The 19,840-nt window shown below is 41.0% G+C and overlaps 1 protein-coding gene across 3 annotated transcripts in view; it reads right to left on the reverse strand.

Moving 5' to 3' along the window:
- Positions 1-19,840, reverse strand: part of PTPRG (protein tyrosine phosphatase receptor type G) — a 731,557-nt gene that overhangs the window by 209,597 nt on the left and 502,120 nt on the right. For all 3 annotated transcript variants that reach the window (XM_007192374.3, XM_007192373.3, XM_007192375.3), the window contains exon 5: positions 16,650-16,745. In XM_007192374.3, the coding sequence (XP_007192436.2) occupies positions 16,650-16,745 (96 nt within the window). The remainder of the gene's footprint in view (positions 1-16,649; positions 16,746-19,840) is intronic.

A 19,840-nucleotide genomic window follows, 5' to 3' on the forward strand; every position in this document is an offset into this window, starting at 1 on the left:
CCTCTTGGCAGAGAACACAGCCAGATGTGAGCAGAACTGCTTCTGGGCTTCCGAAAAGTTTCAGTAGCAGCCGAGGGGTCCACCAGCCAACGGAGAACGCCCTGAGCCACCCCAGTCTCACGAGACAAACAGCCTTCTCAGCCCAGTGCATGAGTGAGTTCTCAGCATCAGCGCTATAGATGGCCTCAGTGGGGATGTCGGGCTGGTGACGGGTGCGGGGGAGAGGGGCCTGGCTCGGCTCCTGAGATCTCTAGCAGGTGCTGCCAGTTCCTGGAACATCCTAGCAGAGAACATCCACAAGCTCATACTGAAGCAGCCAGACTCAGGGAGCCGCGTGGCAGCAAGCATAAAAATCCAATGTCGAGCTCGGAGCGAGGTTCCACAGGCGGTCCATCAAAATCACATGCTTTAGAGGCAGGTAGTGGGAAACACATAGCTCTCACCACCTTAGCATCGTCCAAATGTTAAGAGAGCTGCTGGAAGGAGAAGTGGCTCCAAAATACAAACTTCCCCCAAAAGACTTTTCCTTAAAGTTCTCATTGCCTTATGTCCCAAGTACTGTCACCAGGGGACCCACCCCAAGGGCTGAGCAGAAACTCTTTGAGGATGCTGGTCCACACTCCTGGGAAGAAAAAGCAGGCGGATGGCGTTTCCAGAATGAGAGGAGAGGCATAAAACTCAGGTTGGAAGACAGGAAGAGCCTCCAGGGTAAAGAAGAATGGCTTCCAATCCTACCATTTTCGAGTCGTGTGACTTTGGGCAAATCATCCAGTATGTCTGTTCCTTGGTCTCCTCATTTGTCGGTTAGGGATAGAAGTTCCTACTGCACAAGTTTGAGACATCAAAGGAGATAATGGGCACGGACTGGCCAGAGACACGTGAAACTTTCCTCCCTAATATGGTCAGTAATAGAAGGAGCAGGAGGGCGAAGAGGGGAGACACACACTCACTCTCCCCTCTCCCATGTTCCCCCCCCGGGCTCACCAGAAGCAGGGACTTGCGCCAACACAAATTTATTCAGAAGTGCTTGGGGAGAAGCTCCCTCTATTCCCTCTAATTCCCTGCTCCCAGCTCCCCTCCACTAGCCCCTCCCCAAGTCAGGGAAGCTCCCCTAAATACTGGGTCACTCAAAGGAAAAGCCAGCTCAGCCCTTTCCGCCCCCCCACCACGTCTTCCCAGTTCCCCCAGCCACACCCTGGCCAGAGGGGACGCCCGGGCTTACGCCCAGGCTTCCGGCCTCCAGCATCAAGCAGCCTTGACGGCCAAGCCAAGACCCCCGTCCACCCCTTGCGACTGGGTTAATGAGTCGGGTTGGCCTTGCTCTGCCCGTTCATCCTCTCCGCGGGGAGAAGCATGTAGACCCATGGGAGCCTCCGGCCCGGCCTCCTTCTTCAATCTGCCCATCACTAACAAATCTTACACCTGAGTTTCTTCTGGCTCAAACGAGGAGGTGGGAGAGATGACGAGGTTCCCCTACACCTATGAGAAAATCATCGTCTTGGGTAATAAGACAAGGTGGAGTCACCACAGACAATGGCACTTCTTGAAACCGTTCACTACAAACTGAGAACAGAATCCAAGAGGGACGGGTGTCACCCTAAGAAGTGGAGGGAGGGAGGGTCATTGGGGCGCCAGCAGTAGAGAACACGCTCTCTCTAGAAAACTAGAACACCACCAAGTAAGGCCCAAATGAATCATCAGCTACCTAAGCAGGGATGGGGGTGGGGGTGGACGACAATTCAGGGAACCCAAGGGAGCCCCGAGAGCCAGTCACTGGCTGCGCACTGCACCTAAGAATCACATGAGCAAGGGCAAGGAGAAAGACCACTGCTCAGGCCACCTCCCAGACCAATGACATCTAAATCCTGGGAGTGGGACTCAGCACCAGGACGATTTAAAGCTTTCTCAGTGATCCCACTGTGCAGCCACTGTGGAGGACAGCTGTTCTCTGCTCTTGCCAAGCACCAAGTTTAGAGAGGAAGAGGAAAAGCAAATCACAGGTAACATGTCACGACCCCAGCTCAGGGGAGAACGCCTTTCCTCTCTCACACGATGCAGGTTCTTCACTCTTCCTTCTGCGTAACTGTTGCTCTCGGTGACTAATTTTTGTCACTGCATACATGACGATACCTGCTATTGCTTAGATTATAATGAGAGCTCACATTTAGTGAGGACCTACTATGTGCCACACACATGTTCGTTTCACCTGTATTCACTAATATAGACCTCACAACAACCCTCCAAGGCAGGTCTCTCATTATTTTCTCCATTTGCCAGATGAGAAAACTAGGAAACAGAAAAGTGAAGTGAATGTGACTGAAGTTTACAACTACTGATGGGCAGAACTGGGACTTAAATAAGTGAGATGTAGAGTCTCTTTCTTTCATCAGGCGGACTCTTAAGTAATGGCTCTTGCTTGCATCCAATACCTCTGAGGTAAGCATTGAGACTGTAACACCAAACAAGCAAAGGTTCTTGTCTTAAAGAGCCTACATGTGCGTGTGTGTGTGTGTTTGTGTGTGTGTAGTCACCTCCTTGATGACAGGGTCCATGCTCTATTCAATTCTCTGGACATCATGCTGCCAACTGTACATGGGACACCATGCTGACTGCAGCTTTGCAAAGGGAATGAACAAAGAAGGCAATGGAATGACCACAAGAGAGAAGGAGGGAGGGAGGGGCATGTGTATGGGCTGACCACATCCCTTTAGACAAGGGGGGGACACAGAGTCACATTTGCCAAATTGCAGAAGAGGTAAGCATCTCCCACTCACAACTCAACCTTCAGCCCACATCGAACACGGGGTCGGGTGAAATGAATGACCAGCACAATCATTCACATGCCATAGTATTTAAAAATCTCTAACAATCACATCATTATTGCTGGCAGTGCCTCTAACCAAGCAGACACTAATAAGAGACCTCATACAAGAGGATACACTTCCAGCATGAATAAAGCCACATAAAGGCTGACTGGTTTACAACTTTGACCCTGGACTGCAATTCCTTACTAGGAATTAAGCAATCACTTGGGGGAAGAGCTGATGGGGCCCTTTTGCTTGCAGAAGGCCTCCCCACCATGCACAGGCATCTGGTCCCGTGTCAATGTGCTACTTGTTTCTCTCCCAGCGGACTGGCTGCTCCAATTAAATACCTACTTCACCATCCAAGGTGTTACAACTAATTACCTTAGCTCCTCTTTAAAGTAGTAAGAGAGACGTGCAGATGCTCCTTGAGGAAATCTGAATTTGGTTATCTCCTCCTGAATTACTGAGTTACAGCACCAATAACAACACTTAGACTTCAGAACCTTGTCTCCCAGCCAAGGCAATCAGAGAGCTGAAGCACCCTCCACCAAAATGCAAGGAGACTGGGAAGATGGATATACTTGATGTACCCAAAGCAATATGATTATTTTAATGTATCTATTCTGGGCCAGGTTTTAAGATACAGGGAAGTAATCATTCAAAGTATTCCCTATTATTTTAGCATGTGAATTCCAGTTGTTCCTAATTATCAACGTCATCCAAATTCTTATTTACTTCTATTTGCTAAAATATCACACATTTTGGAGTGGTTCATATTCTGGTCCATAGCACTTCCCTAGACATGATTTCATTTGAAGTTCACAACAAACCAATCAGATATCAATATCTCCATTTTATGGACAAAGCAATTTGAGTCAGTGAGGGAAGAAATAGATTTGTCCAAACAAATAGGCCAGTGAGTGGCAAATCTGAACTTTAGCGCAGAACTTTTCACTCCAAAATTCCAACCCTTACCAACGTCTTTCCTAGATGTTGATTTCACAATCAAAGGGAATCTAAGCATCGGAGGAAAGTTCTGGAATCAGAATCTCCTTCTCAGAGGACTGTTAGGAGCATTACATGAGATAATGTATGTAGAATGCTTGACAGACAGCCACTTGACCAGGATCCACAGCTATCACCTACTGTTTTCTTAAAATTATTGTTTATATTCATAGAGAATTGGAAATTGGAAATCTCTTTTTAGAAGTCTTGGGATTTTACCTGTCTGAACTGTTTTAGTGGGATAAGGACATCTTTTACCTGTACAGTACAAAATAGAGAAGAACCAAAGCTATAGAGTGATTGCCATTAAAAGAAAAAAAAAAAAAAAAAAAAAAAGAGGGTAGCCAGGTCAACAAGTTCGGATGTGGTCCTAAACATTCATTTCCCTTCCTGAATGATCTAGGAATTGGCTTTGTATTAGTTAGCTGCTTGCATTTCTGAGACATCTGGCACTAAACCTTATAATCAGTTCAGTTAAAAAACAAAAACAAAAACAGAACTAGTGCCTGGCAGCCACCATTGGAGAGTGCCTAAAAATAGAAATAATTTACTGAAACCTCATTAGAATGGTGCTCAAGGATGCCAAGCTGTGGGGAAAACACTGCAGAAAGTTGAGTAAGACCTCAGGATTACAGCTCAAGAAGTCCCAGAAATGGAATTATCTAAGAGTCCAAACTGGGTATCATTTCAGAGATAGAGATTTTCATTTCATTATATGTGGTTCACACTGGTGTGATTTTAGGAGTACCCCTCTCCAAACACATATATATCATATGTAAGAATTCTCTGTTAGAACCAAAAGCTTGATATCAAGTGAATACTACATAAAACTGGTCGATAATACCCAGTTGATACAGAGAGATTAAGCAGTCCCTCTCACTGCAATGCTATCTATAGTACTGTTGTGCCTATTTAATGCTTTCGTAATTAGGTAATCCCAGCTTACCTCAACTTTGGACAAACCAAATACCAAATAAGCAAGATCTAAATTAATTAGCTCTACATATGATTTTATATACAGCTACCTAGGAATTTGCACGCACATAAACATCACATAACTTAATACATATTCAGAGAATGCAAAGGGCTAAGAAAAACAGAATCTGCTGTATAAACCTGTCCAGACAAGGCAATCCATAGGTACGTTTTATGACTCGCACAAAACCCAAAACAGGGGGATTCAATGCTACTATTTTTCTCAAAAGACAGCTAGGCAGTCCTAATAAAGAAATAATGGGAATATTACTCAGCCATAAAAAAAGAATGAAATAATGCCATTTGTAGTGACATGGATGGACCCAGAGATTGTCATACCGAGTGAAGCAAGTCACACAGAGAAAGACAAGTATCATATGATATCGCTTATATGTGGAATCTAAAAAAGGTACAGGGGCTTCCCTGGTGGCGCAGTGGTTGAGAATCTGCCTGCTAATGCAGGGGACACGGGTTCGAGCCCTGGTCTGGGAAGATCCCACATGCCACGGAGCAGCTGGGCCCGTGAGCCACAACTACTGAGCCTGCGCGTCTGGAGACTGTGCCCCGCAACGGGAGGGGCCGCGATAGTGAGAGGCCCGCGCACCGCGATGAAGAGCGGTCCCTGCACCGCGATGAAGAGTGGCCCCCACTTGCCGTAACCAGAGAAAGCCCTCGCACGAACCGAAGACCCAGCACAGCCAAAAATAAAGAAATAAATAAAAAAGGTACAAATGAACTTCTCTACAAAACAGAAGTAGAGTTACAGATGTAGAAAACAAACTCATGGTTACCGGAGGTAGGGGGGAGGGATAAATTGGGAGATGGGAATTGACATATACACATTACTATATATAAAATAGATAACCAATAAGGACAGGGAACTCTACCCAATACTCTGCAATGGCCTATATGGGAAAAGAATCTGAAAAAGAGTGGATACATGTACATGTATAACAGATTCACTTTGCTGTACACCTGAAACTAACACAACATTGTAAATCAACTACCCTCCAATAAAAAGAAAAAAAAAAAAAAAGGAAATAACATACGCCCCCCCAATACTGTGCCTTTTACTGTACCACATTTGGTCGCTTACTTTTTGCAAGTAAAAGGTAGGAGGGTTAAAGTATTACGGAAGTTCTCCCAATAATCTCTCCTTCACAAACCGCAGGAGTGCATTCCTGAAAAATACCAGAGTTGACTAAACAGTGTTAACAAGGTCGAGGTGTTAAGAGGAAGAGGTGGATACAGAAGGAATCAGGAAAAGCCTCACGTAAATAAAATTAAGTTTCTTCCTGGTTTGTTATCACATCATGTAAGAGTAATTGAATGGATCTCCACCAAATACGAAGGATCTGTGCAGACCAGTCTGTCTTTAAATTTAATGCCTGTGGCGTACAGGCTATGTGCTTTGGGAGTACAGGTCAAAGGTACACTCAAGATGGGCAGGCATCATCCAGAACACATTGAGAAACAAAACCTCTGGGTTTCAGACAAGTACACACGTACCATATATATTAAGATGCTATAGACAAAGAAAACAAACAAACGGTAGTTTTAATGTAAACCCTGAATACAAAAGAGAATTGCAAGCTTCTCATTCGGGCAACTCAATGTATCAGCACCACAGGTGAGTAACATCGGGATTCATCCAGCTCAAGATAGTTCAGCATTCCTCTGGGACAATGCCTAGATGGCCAAGGAATAAAAAGCTTTCAAGAGGGAAGCCATAACAAGCCTCTAAAACAAAACCAGCATTAACAGCTTTAAAATCCTATCCTGGGAAAATACTTCTACAACACCATGGGAACGAGACAGTGCTGTGATTTGCAGAGGCAGATTCTCCTATAACCTCCACCAGGGAGTTTCCCTGATCTCTGAGTTTTTCAAACCAGTTCCCACTGATTTCTAGTTCAAAGGCATAGGCACATGCTCTTACCTTTGTTTACTTTTCTAGGTCTAATTGAGTATTCTATTAAAATGGTGCTTGTTTCAAAAATCATTGCAGCATCTGGGAACAAATATCCCCATGGGCTCTTTAATTTAAGGGGGCCGCCAAGGTGAAGCAGAAATAACTAGAAACGGGTTGATTTAAATATTTTAGCATATAAGTCTTTATGCCTTATCTTAGAATCCAGTTGACTAAACCTTGGCTGGCCAGAGACTAGGGGACTAGGGGAATTCTCAGGTATGGGATGATTTAGTTATTCCTGGGGCCATCAGCTAGCAGGATAACCCAAATAGCCCTCACAGCCCACATCTATTGAGATCAAAACCTTCTGGGGTGCTCAAACCAAGCAGGGTTTCTCAATGTCAGCACTGACTTTTTGGGCCAGATAATTTTGTGTTGTGGAGGGCTGTCTTGAGCATTGTAGAATTTTAAGCAGCATCCCTAGTCTCTATACACTAGATGCCAGTAGCACCACTACCCCAGTGTGACAACCCAAAGTATCTCCAGACATGGCCTTATGGCCTCTGGGGGCAAAATCCCCTGCACTCCTCCCCATAAGAACCACTGCCATTAAAAAAGTTAATAAATGACTGTTTAAATCTTAACCCTGTTCACTCACAGCGTCCTCATCTAACCACACCATTCATTCAATACTCTTTATAGCTTTTTTATAAAAGGGAGGAAGCAAAAGAAAAAACACTGTCATCAAATCTATAAAATAATCAGAGGCACAGAGTCTAAGGGAATTCAGAATAGGATAAAAGGTTTTAATTATGGGCAAAAAGAATAAGAACACAATTTTTAGTTACAAGAAAATAACTGTTCGGGTACCAGCAAAATTAAGAGGGGTCCTGAAGCACATATATACACGTGATAATAACTGGAACCAAGGATACATACTTCTTTCTCTACCTTCTCCAACAGAAGAGCCAAATTTCTGATTCAGTTTTCCACTAAGAGCACAGACCCTGGAGGTATCCTACTGCTGTTGAAATACTCGCGAACATTTATTGGCTGATGTGATCCTGGGTAATTTATATTGAGAAAAGTTGCATGCCTCACCTTGTGCATTTGTAAAACGGACATAATGACACCTTGAGGGGGTCCCAGTGAAGATTAAATAAGATAATGTTTAATGTGGGCACTTCATTTTAGCATTTTACATGCAAAAATGGTAAATTTTATTAGTACTGTTTGTATTCTATTTAGAAGCATCTTTTCAACTAGTTTATCTAAAGGAAAAGGAGAGGAGAGTTGTCACTAGCTTCTAACCTTGGGATGCAAAGTGCTTTGTGTGTAGCCTTCTCCCAAGATAACTAATTAGCTGAGGCATCTACTAGATTATACTTCTGGAAGACCAAAGCTAAGAAAAATGAGACAACCGGATTGGGAGTCACAAAACTAGAATTCTTGGCTTAGTAGATTTCAAGGAGCTACGGGACCATGGTCAACCACTTAACTCTCAGACAGCCAGTCTCACTTCTGTCATTTTAATGGGATCACTATAGAGTTCCTAGTATTTTATCTGAGACTATGACAATCAGATTCAAAGACTTATATTAGAACTAATGGCCAAAACAACTAAATTCTAAACTAAATGATAGATTCTAAACTATCATTTAGTGATGTACAAAGGCAAAGTACTTGGTAACTGTCCTTGAAGTACAGTGATTTAATTAAAGAAGATTTTCACATGGTCTTTTTCAAAGTCTCTTAATTATGTAATGCTTCGCCAATTATAGTCCTCTGTAATGCCCACTAAGAGGAAATTTGAATTACAGGCCATTGGAAGACAGGAGATGTACTGAAAACACCTGATAGGCTACAAATTCAATGTCGTACATCCACAAATCTGTTCTAAAATTGCACCCGAACATTAAAGATGACTCTCGCCTTCACTTAGTGTTAAGTCCTATGAAATCAATTAGCTGTTAAAATAGTTTAATTGGAACATATGTATTTTAATTTTTGTGTGTGTATAAAAACAAAGTCTTCTTAATCAGCCCAAAACATTCTGAAATTACACTTCTAGGTAATGTAGTGAAAGAATTGAACTTATAACTAGATAAAACCAGGATGTGGAAAATGTGAGAAGGATGATATTCAAACAGCAGCAACCGGAAAGGAATAAATTAAGAATCATATTAGTTTACTTCAATTATCCCAAAAAGCAGTCTAAGAAGGAAGTTGTAAAAACCAATCACCACTCCCCAACACAAACTCACATAGTCTCCGACTCAAAACCGGTTCTTGTTTTTTTTTTTTTTTTCCTGTGGGTGTTTGGTAGTGGGTATAACTACTATTTATTTTCTTTTTTCTTTCCTCCCACTCTCCCTCCTTCCTTTCATCCCTTCCTCCCCCTCCTCCTTCTTCTTTCTCTCTCCGCACCTTTCCTTCCCTCCCCCCTTTATTCTATGGAGTAGAGGCCCTTGTTGCCAACAGGACCAGTCAGGAGTTAAAATAAAAATGCAAACTATCTCCAGCCATGATAGAAAATGTGTTCTTCATTAAAGAAAAAGATTCCTCAGGATGGTTTTAAAAATGAAAAGATGACTTTAGGTCACCATAAATAAAAAGGATGATTTATACTTTAAGAGTGGTGTTTTGCTTTGTAGAAAAATGGGAGGAAAAAGAAAAATGGAGGAGAGTCCAGTTTTAAAACTCATAAATAGGAAATTCATACCCTTAAAATGAAATATTTATCATTTTGAAATTATACAGATCTATAAAGATATAATTCTTATACTCTTGATATTTTATCTACCTGACTTGATCTGTCCTCCCCTATCTCCCAATGACAAAATGATGTTACTATTTTTTTTTTAATTTATTTATCTTATTTATTTATTTTTGGCTGTGTTGGGTCTTTGTTGCTGCACGCGGGCTTTCTCTAGCTGCAGAGAGCGGGGGCTACTCTTTGTTGTGGTGCGCAGGCTTCTCATTGCGATGGCTTCTCTTGTTGAGGAGCATGGGCTCTAGGCTCACAGGCTTCAGTAGTTGTGGCTCGCGGGCTCTAGAGCACAGGCTCGGTAGTTGTGGCACACGGGCTTAGTTGCTCCACAGCATGTGGGATCTTCCCAGACCAGGGCCCGAACCCGTGTCCCCTGCATTGGCAGGCAGATTCTTAACCACTGTGTCACCAGGGAAGTCCCCAAATGATGCTACTATTAAAGAAAGAATTCAAAGGCCAACTCTTTTCAAAACTTATAGTTCTCTAACTACTTTGAGGGCAGGCTACAGTTCTAAGGATACATTTGCAATGTTCATGAATAATGGCACAAAGAAGGTGCTTAACATATTGCAGAATGAGCAAATGAGTTAGCATAAGCAAGGACACAGCAAGAGCAAGAAAAAGCAAAAAAACATAAATACAGATGCACTGAAATATATAGAAACTAACCCTAGGAAGGAAATGCTCAAGAAAAAGACAGAGGCAAGCTAGAATGAAAATTAGCAGAATAATCCAAAAAAGCTTCTCCACCCACAGTCTACTGAGATGAAACCATTTTGGTGGGAAACTTTATAAAAACATTCTCAGACATAGATATAGCCAGATATTTTTGGCACTAACACACTCCTTTAAGGCCTCTGAATGCACTACACCTTTAAGAAGTTTCAAGCCCTGATGCTTTTTCCCACCTATAGGCATAAGCAGAGATACAGCCCTTTAAAAGCATGTTAGACCCAGTGGAACCCCCGGGCAAAGCCCCATCCTCAATGGATCAGGAGTCTGAGAAACTTCATGTTCAATGTCCTTCACCATCTCAAAAGCCTTATACTTCTGTACAACCACCACCTTTCTTAGCTGAAGCTTACACAGCCACCTAGACATATCCTTCCTTTTCCAAAGCCCAAATCATTAATCTCGTGGCGGGATCCTGAAAGGTTTCCTGTAACTTAGTCCTACTCAGTACATATATCCTGAACAACAACTGAGGTCAAGACACTGATGTGAGAGCTAGGGAAAGGTGGATGGTGGGATACAGGGAGAAGAGGAACAAGACATGGACCTCCACCTCCGAAAGTTTGTATTCTAGTATTCTCAGGTCCTACACTCCCTAGTGCCTGTTTCTAATACTCCTTAGCTACCATGTTATCAGCTTGTTCCTTTCCAATCAAGACTGTAGGGCCTAAATATGTTTCCACTGAGTTCAGCTAAGTAATTGTACAATCAAGCCACAGTGGAAGTCACTTGCAAGAGATGCTGGGGATGAGTAAGTGAGTACTCCTCGTCCTCAATGATCTCACAGTACAGAGGCTGACGAAAGCAAGTAAAATAACAGCTTGAATGCAAGATGGAATGCTAAGAGAAACAGGGGGTTAAAGGAAGGACAAATCACATCTCCCTTTGGTGGGGGGAGGGCAGGTGAGATCCAGGGAAGTGGAGAAAAAGGCATCCTTGCCAGCCCTGGGTGAGTCATCAAGAGCTCCTCCTGCCTTCTCAACATCTATAAATAATCCCAGGTGCTGCCATTTCATTTAATTACTAAGCCTCTCCAGATGGAGAAAAATAATTAAGCAGTCGGTACCACCAACATGATATAAAGAATACATTAGCAACTTTTGAAACATTTGAGTTTTGAAGTTTGCTTTCAACAATGAAGGAAGGGCAGAAGTGAAGAAGGCCCAAATGACTGAGTGACAGACATTAGAGAAAACCAAATGACAGCAGTCAGATAGTGGGTAGAAATTTAAATAGGAAAAAAGCAAATACTTGTGCAAAGGGGCTCAATCCTCCCAGAAGAAGCAGAACCGATAACATTAAATGAAGAAGCCTCAATGGAGTTGGTGAAGATAAATTGTCAAAAAGAAATACTTTAAAGGGCTTCCCTGGTGGCGCAGTGGTTGAGAATCTGCCTGCTAATGCAGGAGACACGGGTTCGAGCCCTGGTCTGGGAAGATCCCACATGCCACGGAGCAGCTGGGCCCGTGAGCCACAGCTGCTGAGCCTGCGCGTCTGGAGCCTGTGCCCCGCAATGGGAGGGGCCGCGATAGTGAAAGGCCCGCGCACCGCGATGAAGAGCGGTCCCCGCACCGCGATGAAGAGTGGCCCCCACTTGCCGCAACTAGAGAAAGCCCTCGCACGAACCGAAGACCCAGCACAGCCAAAAATAAATAAATAAATAAATAAATAAAATTAAAAAAAAAAAAAAAAAGAAATACTTTAAGACAACCTAAAAATCAATTTATTTATTTCTTAAATGTACAAGAAATATGCTGTTGACTGGGCCTCTGGATGCAGACGTGATAAAAATTTTATCTTTGTGTCTGATGCAAAGATTCAGAAGTGATTAAACCCAAAAGGGTCTAACAAGGAAGCTGGAAAGAAAACCACTCAAGAAAAGTTTCTAAATATAGATGCTCTTAAAGAATCATGCATTTATAATTCTAAAGTTCAATGGAATCAGGAAATCAATAAAAATAAAATTTCTGGCATTCAAATAACAGTGGCAACTGGGTAGTAAAACACCTGAGGTTTCCTCCCCATAACATGTTCAAAGATAATCATGTGCTTCCTCAAAAAAAAAAAAAAAAAAACCCACAAAAATCAAACCTATAAAACCACAGTAATCAAAATTATAAAAAGTTTGGGGATCCCAAACTTCTATGAGCATCAGACTGAAAGCCATTAATAAGGGTGCACAGTTCGAAGACATTTTGATGCTGGTGGGAAAATGGAGGGACGTGTTCCAAAAGGAATGATGAAGAAACAGATTGGAAGAAAGAAAAACCAAATCAGAACACAATTCCGAGGGCGATCATAGAAGATTCTTGATCTAAAAAAATATAGGTCAAATGGTAGTTCTATTTTTAGTTTTTGAGGGAACCTCCACACTGGTCTCCATAGTGGTTGTACCAATTTACATTCCCACCAACAGTGTAGGAGGGTTCCCTTTTCCCCACACCCTCTCCAGCATTTATTGTTTGTACAAATGGACTTATTTACAAAACAGAAGTAGAGTCACAGATGTAGAAAACAAATTTATGGTCACCAGGGGTAAGGGGGGTAGGGATAAATTGGGAGATTGGGATTGACATATACACACTATGTATAGCACAGGGAACTCTTCTCAATACTCTGCAATGGCCTATATGGTAAAAGAACCTAAAAATAAAAAAAGAGCGGATATATGCATATGTATAACTGATTCACTTTGCTGTACACCTGAAACTAACACAACATTGTAAATCAACTATACTCCAAAATATATTAAAAGAAAAGAATTTAGGTCAAGTTAAAGGTAAAGGTCAATCTGAGGATTGAGTACTCTCTGCTCTATACAGATGGTCCCTAACTTATGATTTTTTTGACTTTATGATGGTGTGAAAGTGACACACATTACTTCAGATTTTGATCTTTTCCTGGGCTAGCAATATGGTGAGATACTCTCTCCTGACGCTGGGCAAGGCAGTGAGCTGAAGCTCCCAGTCAGCTACTGGATCACAAGGGTAAACAACCAATACTGTACCCAACCATTCTGTTTTTCCCTTTCAGTAGAGTATTCAGTAAATTCCATGGGACAGTCAAAACTTCATGTTGTGTTAGACTTTTTGTTAAAATAATAGGCTTTGTGTTAGATAATTGTGCCCAACTGCAGGCTAATACAAGTGTTCTGAGCACGTTTAAGGGAGGCTGGGCTAAGCTATGACGTTCGGTAACTTGGGTGTATTAAATGCATTTTCCACTTAAGATATTTTAAACTTACGACGGGTTTATTAGGATGTAATCCCAACTTAAGTCGACAAAGATTTGTAACCTTAAATCAAAGCTATTTAAATCTTTTTGAGTTATTTTCAAAGCAAAGCATCCTTCGACAAATTGCCTTATCATTCCACTGTCATTTCAACTGTCCTATAAACCTAGGTTTTCATTTCTTACTTCTTCAAACAGATAACCCAAGTAGAGTGTTATCAGAATAATATACTAAGAGAGCATTTTAATAACTTTTGGCATTTACATTTCTACAGGAATTCAAATCAGGCTAACTAGTATAGTGGACATTCTATTTTAACGAACAGAAAATAATTAACTTTGTACTAATATAAATTAGCTAAACAAGCATTTATTTATTCTCTTTAGTGGTTTAACAACAAATATCTCCATCCCTCGCCAATTTCATGTTTGAACTTCTTTATTTAAAAAATCCTTTAAAATCAGACTTTCCCCTTCCTTTCCCCTATATCTTCCAGAAGGCTGCTAGTCTAAAGGCGTGTGAACTAGAATAAAGGTGTTCCTTCCTCGAGATGCATTACTAACATATGTTGGAAAACTGTAATAAATATTCCAGTCAGGAGTAGCTATGAAGTGAATGCGCCTTCTAGCACTGTGTAGGCCCAGACGCGTAAAACCATGTGGGGCTGCCATGATTTGTTTTCTTCCATACCTGGAGGCGATCCTTCCTTTACCAGTGTTCACACAAAGCACTCAGGGGAAACCTGGCTCACTATATTTCAGCACTGAGACTGACCTTCAACTCTGTCTGTAACCAAAAGATGTCAGGCACTAGTCAAAGTTACTGGGGTCCAGGTTGGAGTCATGATCTCAAGGTCATGTTGACAGGAAGTCATGAAGAAAACCGCCTAGAGGCTGTGTTGTCATGGGAATTCACACCCCCTCCAAAGGAGACAGAGAGTCACTACTCAGATCTTGATTACTGCAACATCATTAGGAAATTTTATGTAAAATCTTCCATATTAAACTGAAGAAAATAATTGTAAACACTATGTAGCACCCATAATCATGCCCATGAGCCACAATAGGACCACCTGCAGGCAACCTATCCTCTCAGCCAATATATGGTTCCCTGGTCGACCATGTGTCTGCTAGGTTTGTGTTTGCTTTGGTGTTTTGGAAACATAAGAACCTCATCATATCTAATCACAGCAAAGGCAGTGAGAGAGCCAAAACAACCCAGCATAATAGGCACATGATCCGGAAGAAAAAAGAAACAAAGATAATGAAAAATGGAAAGTGTTAGAAAATTATTCTAGTGTGTGGAGTAAGTTGGCATCAAAGCTACAGCAACTGCAGAGAAATTAGCCTTGCCTAGACATGCACTTGTAGGTCATTCACATCCTATCACTCTGGAAAATGAATATGTGAGTTTATGAGCACCAAGTCAGACCACAGCCTTTTACAAGTGGAAAAGTTTCTCTACTTATGTCTTTCTAGCCATTATCCCATGGCACTGTGACAGTGAGGTCCTCCTAGTGGGCAGGAGCTGACTATATTCATCTTATATATTTAATGTAGCAACTGGTACCATACCTGGCATTGAATCACTGCTGAAACAATGATAAATACCTCTTCAATACCAAAATGTAAGATGCCAGGTTTGAATTTGGAAATATACATCAAGATTTCTCTGTTTGGGGGAGAAATACCAAACTCCCAAATTTAGCATTCTTATTAGAAAGATTCAAAACACAGAGATCTCAAAATACAGGTTCTAACGAGACTGCCAAATTAAAATAACAATACCGTCTTCTTTCCACTACATGACATAGTGTGAACTCTGATGTATAAATGCATATGCGGACTTATAAAGAAAACAAAGAAAGCAGCTCAATACAGCTGCTATCTAAAAAAACAACAAAAAAGAAAAACTATTCTATTTTATATTATCTGCCCTCTATTTTGTGTCTACAGGACAGCAAGCCAAAATTTAGAGGACTAACCAGATGAAATACACATTAAATTTCTTTGTATGTGAACTACACTCATGTCCTGGAAATACTTTAAAAATCCAAAACCGAGATTTCACACTGAGGTCTTTTGCTGGTTTGTACACCAATGTGCCTCCCCTGCCCAATACTTTAATTGGGCTTACATTTAACATGAGTTTCTGGAGCTGGAAATATAGAAAGCTTTTGGGTAGAGCATGCTGTGAAACAGACCTTCCAGTACTCATAAAAACATTTTTAAAATTGATTTTCTATAAAAAGGATGACCTATAAAGTAGAACCTGGTTGGACTGGACATGCGTGGGCATGACAGGGAGGGAGGCAGGGGTAGGTTTGATGGCAGGGCTGCCGGAGTAGAGGTCCAGCAACATGAAAAACAGTGTGCTAAGAGGACAGTAACAGAAAATAAGAGGTAACTACGTAAGTGGAAACTGTCTAAGAATGGAAGTTCAAGTGACCTCAGTATTGCCTAAGGAAAAACAATCACGGTTTAGATGCAGAAGGGGTCCAGACAGAACCCAAGTGAACTGCCAACAGCACAGTGTTGATTTCACAGAATAGATTTCTGTTCGTGCAGAGAAGACACATACACCACAGGGTCTCCATCCCATAGAAAGAGGGATGGCTGGATACAGATACATATTTTATTTGGCATTTACCAAACGTCTACTGTGTGCCAAAACCCACACTAGGGACTTCATTTAATGAAAATGTACTAACTTGGAAATGGTCCCAATAAAAATTTTAGTTACCACGGGGATTTCTGGCGGGGGTGGGGGGGGTGGGGGGGGGGACGAGGTCTCTTTAGATAAATGACTGATGCGATTTATTAACCTACTTGCAAGTAATGTCAAATTTAAAGTTGCTCCAAAGAAAAACCACTTTTTTTTTTTACATCAGTCTCTTAATATGCTGTAGGAACCTGTTCAAAACGCTTCAGCAGTGAAGTAACTTAGATGATAAATGTGTTCTTCAATCTGTGCACCAGTCAAGTAGCAATAAAATCAGAATAATTCATGCAAAAATTTTCATTATGTTTCTAAACATACTTATTTACATTTTAAATCACACATTAGACAATATGAAATATCTTTCATTTAGACAGATGTGAACTAGAAAACAGATGCATTCATTAAACATGGAACAATTTGGTGAATTAAAAAAAAAAAATACTCAAGAGAACTCTTTGGTTGAAGTATCAATACTTGAGCCCACTGTTAACTTACTTGAAAAAATATGGCCATGGCTCCGATTATTCTGTTTTCAGAAATGGCAGTTTGAAAGCTGTCAAAGTCATCTGGATTGTAAAAGAAAATCTGCATCTGTAAAAGAACAATTAAAAAATGTATTAGGAAAATACATTAGGAAAACCTATGCAGAAGTAGAGAGAGTAGTACAATGGACCCAGATTCCCCAACATACTGAGATTTTGCCAAATGTATTCATCTATCCGTACTTTTTTCTTTGCTAAAGTATTTGAAAGCAAACCCCAGACATCATATCGTCTTACCCCTACATACTTCAGTAGGTATCACTAAAACACACATCTTTCCACATAACTACAATGCCTTCAGGCCACACAAAATAAATAACACCAACACCTTCTTATTACCTAATACTCATGTCACGGTGAAATGACCCTATTAAGAAACAAAATTTTAATGGAGTTAAATACCATGAAGTAGGAAAGTAAGACTGTGAGATTCAGTCCTTATGTTAAAATTATAAATGCTTAAATGGACACATCTTTATAGATAATGCCCATTCTAATGACGAGAATCTGAGGGGGGCTCTCAGTAGCTTTGAGAAACAGTCCAAATGGACTATTTTAGTCAATCAAAAAAGAATATAATGGTAATGATAATAATAATGCTTTATATTTTACAGTTTGCGAAAAGCCATCCCATTCATGATTTCACTAACTCCATCTAACAATCCCTGTGAAGACTGGGCAGAAATTACTACACTCAGTTACAGATGAGGAAATAGTGCTTCAAAAGTTGATGCCGACTTGGTTAAAAAGAAACATCAGTTGAAGAGTGTAAAGTCCAGGTGCTCTCATTCCAACCTTAAATACCTTCTCTTACATGTGGCAAGGGCTTCTCACTCAAAAAGCAGAACACGGATAAATCAACTTAAAATAATTATACAATTTTAATGCCTGCACATTCCTCAATACCTGAACAATTCAGAGAACAAAAACAACCTACAGAGTATTCTTGAGAGACTACATATGTGATAAAAATAAAAGATCTGGGACCCTACTCCAGCTTCTTCGTTTACTTGCATGTGAGCCCTCAGGCAAAGCCAGCGAATTTCTAAGCATCATTCCTTACGTATAGAATCAAGCGCTTACCCTTGGTAGGATGGGCGTGGGGATCAAACATGCAGGTGCAGGGTACAGTGTGTAGCACTATGCCTGGACCTTAACTGTGCTCCACAAATTGTCATCCTTGTCACGTTAACTTTTGGCAGGCATCTTAAGATTTCTAATATGAATGTGATTGCACTGAATCTTCTAGAATGGCCCCTAGTCTTTACAGAAAATCAAATCTCCTATATCAGTAGTTCTCTTCCATGACCTCTATTTTCCCCCTTTTCCAAATGACATGATGCTATTTTCTGAACAACCACACCCCAGATGGAGTATGGAGACTTGATACTAAATGATAAATTCCCAATGGGAAAAGGGAAGTCAGAGAGACAAGGTGAAGTACACGTCAAAGGTGAACAGAGTCCTGCTGACTGAATTAACCAAGATGTTAAGAACAAGGTGACATATCTTCTCTAAAGGGTATATTTAGGGAGCCCAAATCAGGACACTTTTTAGGAAAAGTTAGATAACCAAGTGGGTGGGAGAAGGATGGGTAGATTCTTTTGGAGAATATTCTTATGGTGAATTATTTTCCTTAGACTGTGCATTCCCACTGACGCTGGCAACCTCTTATAAATGTGTTGCCTTTATGTCTGGACAGCTACAGACATCATGAATTTACTCTGAGAAAAAATCCATTCAATGAGGTGCAGATTAAAATAGTTTAATACTGGGTGAATTGCTTTGGGGACAATGCCACTAACCCAAGAAAGAAACTCTGCACAAGTATATTCAGAAAATTACACTTCACTTTCCTTTTAAAACCCAGGCCCTCAAATGAACTAAGTTCACAGAAGGTTTTCTTATTCTTCAGCCCATGAGCAGGGGCGGCATTGTTTAATGCATCACCTGAATAGTGTGTGATACAAATACTTTAAGATCTCTTCAAGAGCGTTTTCATTTACAACTGGGTGAGGAAATTCATTTTTAGAAAATGTCTTTTGAGTCATGGCTCCACCCATCAGGATAATAAAATGTCTCATAAAGAGAACAGCAGCCATAGGTCTGAAGTATCAGTTTTCCTTGCTATTTCTCTCAAGTTGTAGTCTATTGAATTATGTTAACTTTTAAAGATATCTTAAATATGAAAGTAAATAAGTTGATGGAGTTTTGCCGAGAGGGCACTGGACTTTAAATCATTTTGTTGTTACTGTTGATGAGACAAATTTAGGCACAGGCTAGAAACCTATTTTACAAAAACATCTTTGGAAGGGATTGGGGTGGCTGCTGAATATTGAGAGTAAGCCCATCAACTTTCTGTATCTGCTCTCAAGTGCTATGTTCAGAGCCTTCCTTCAGCCTCCCCCAAAGTGCGTTCTTTCTAATAATGTGAATCGAAGTCAAGCTTACTGTATAGCAATCCTCTTCCTGTAGAAACATGGTGAACTGAAACTGAAGAAAAGATCCGGGAAATCGGGCAATAAAGAGATCCATTAACTGTTCCTTATATTCTTTACCCACATCACCAATTTATATCTTACCCATTTGCATTCTTCCTCTCTCCCTCCAAGCAATTATCTTCCCTGAATCATTTAATAGTTAAGTGGGAGAAAATATGCCCCTTTACCAATACATACTTAAGTGTATCATTTCTAAGAATAAGGATATTCTTTTACATATCCAGAGTAACATTATTAAAATGAGCAAGTTTCACTTTGATACAAAGTTTATTATAGATCATTATTTGGTTCTTGGTCCAGGAATCCAATCTAGGACCTAACTTTGCATTCAGTTGCCAAGTCTCTTTATACTGACCCCTCTGACCCCCAACTTTCACCTGGGACAGTTACTCAGCCTTTCTTTTTCTTTATTTGGTAGTTTGAAGTGTGCAGGCCAGTTATTATGTAGAATTGGGGTCGGTCTCATGGTTTCTCATGATTAGATTCAGGTCTTGCCTTTTGGGCAGGGGACCACAGTTGTAGTACTGTGGCTTCACAGAGCACCGATTTGCCCAGCAGGAGACCCTTCAAACAGATTCCTTTGTCATTTTGCCATGTTCCCATCATTTTTCATTCTTTAGCACCTCCTTATTAGCTGGCACAG

This window comes from Balaenoptera acutorostrata, chromosome 10 (genome assembly GCF_949987535.1).
Source record: "Balaenoptera acutorostrata chromosome 10, mBalAcu1.1, whole genome shotgun sequence".
NCBI classification, from domain to species: Eukaryota; Metazoa; Chordata; class Mammalia; order Artiodactyla; family Balaenopteridae; genus Balaenoptera; species Balaenoptera acutorostrata.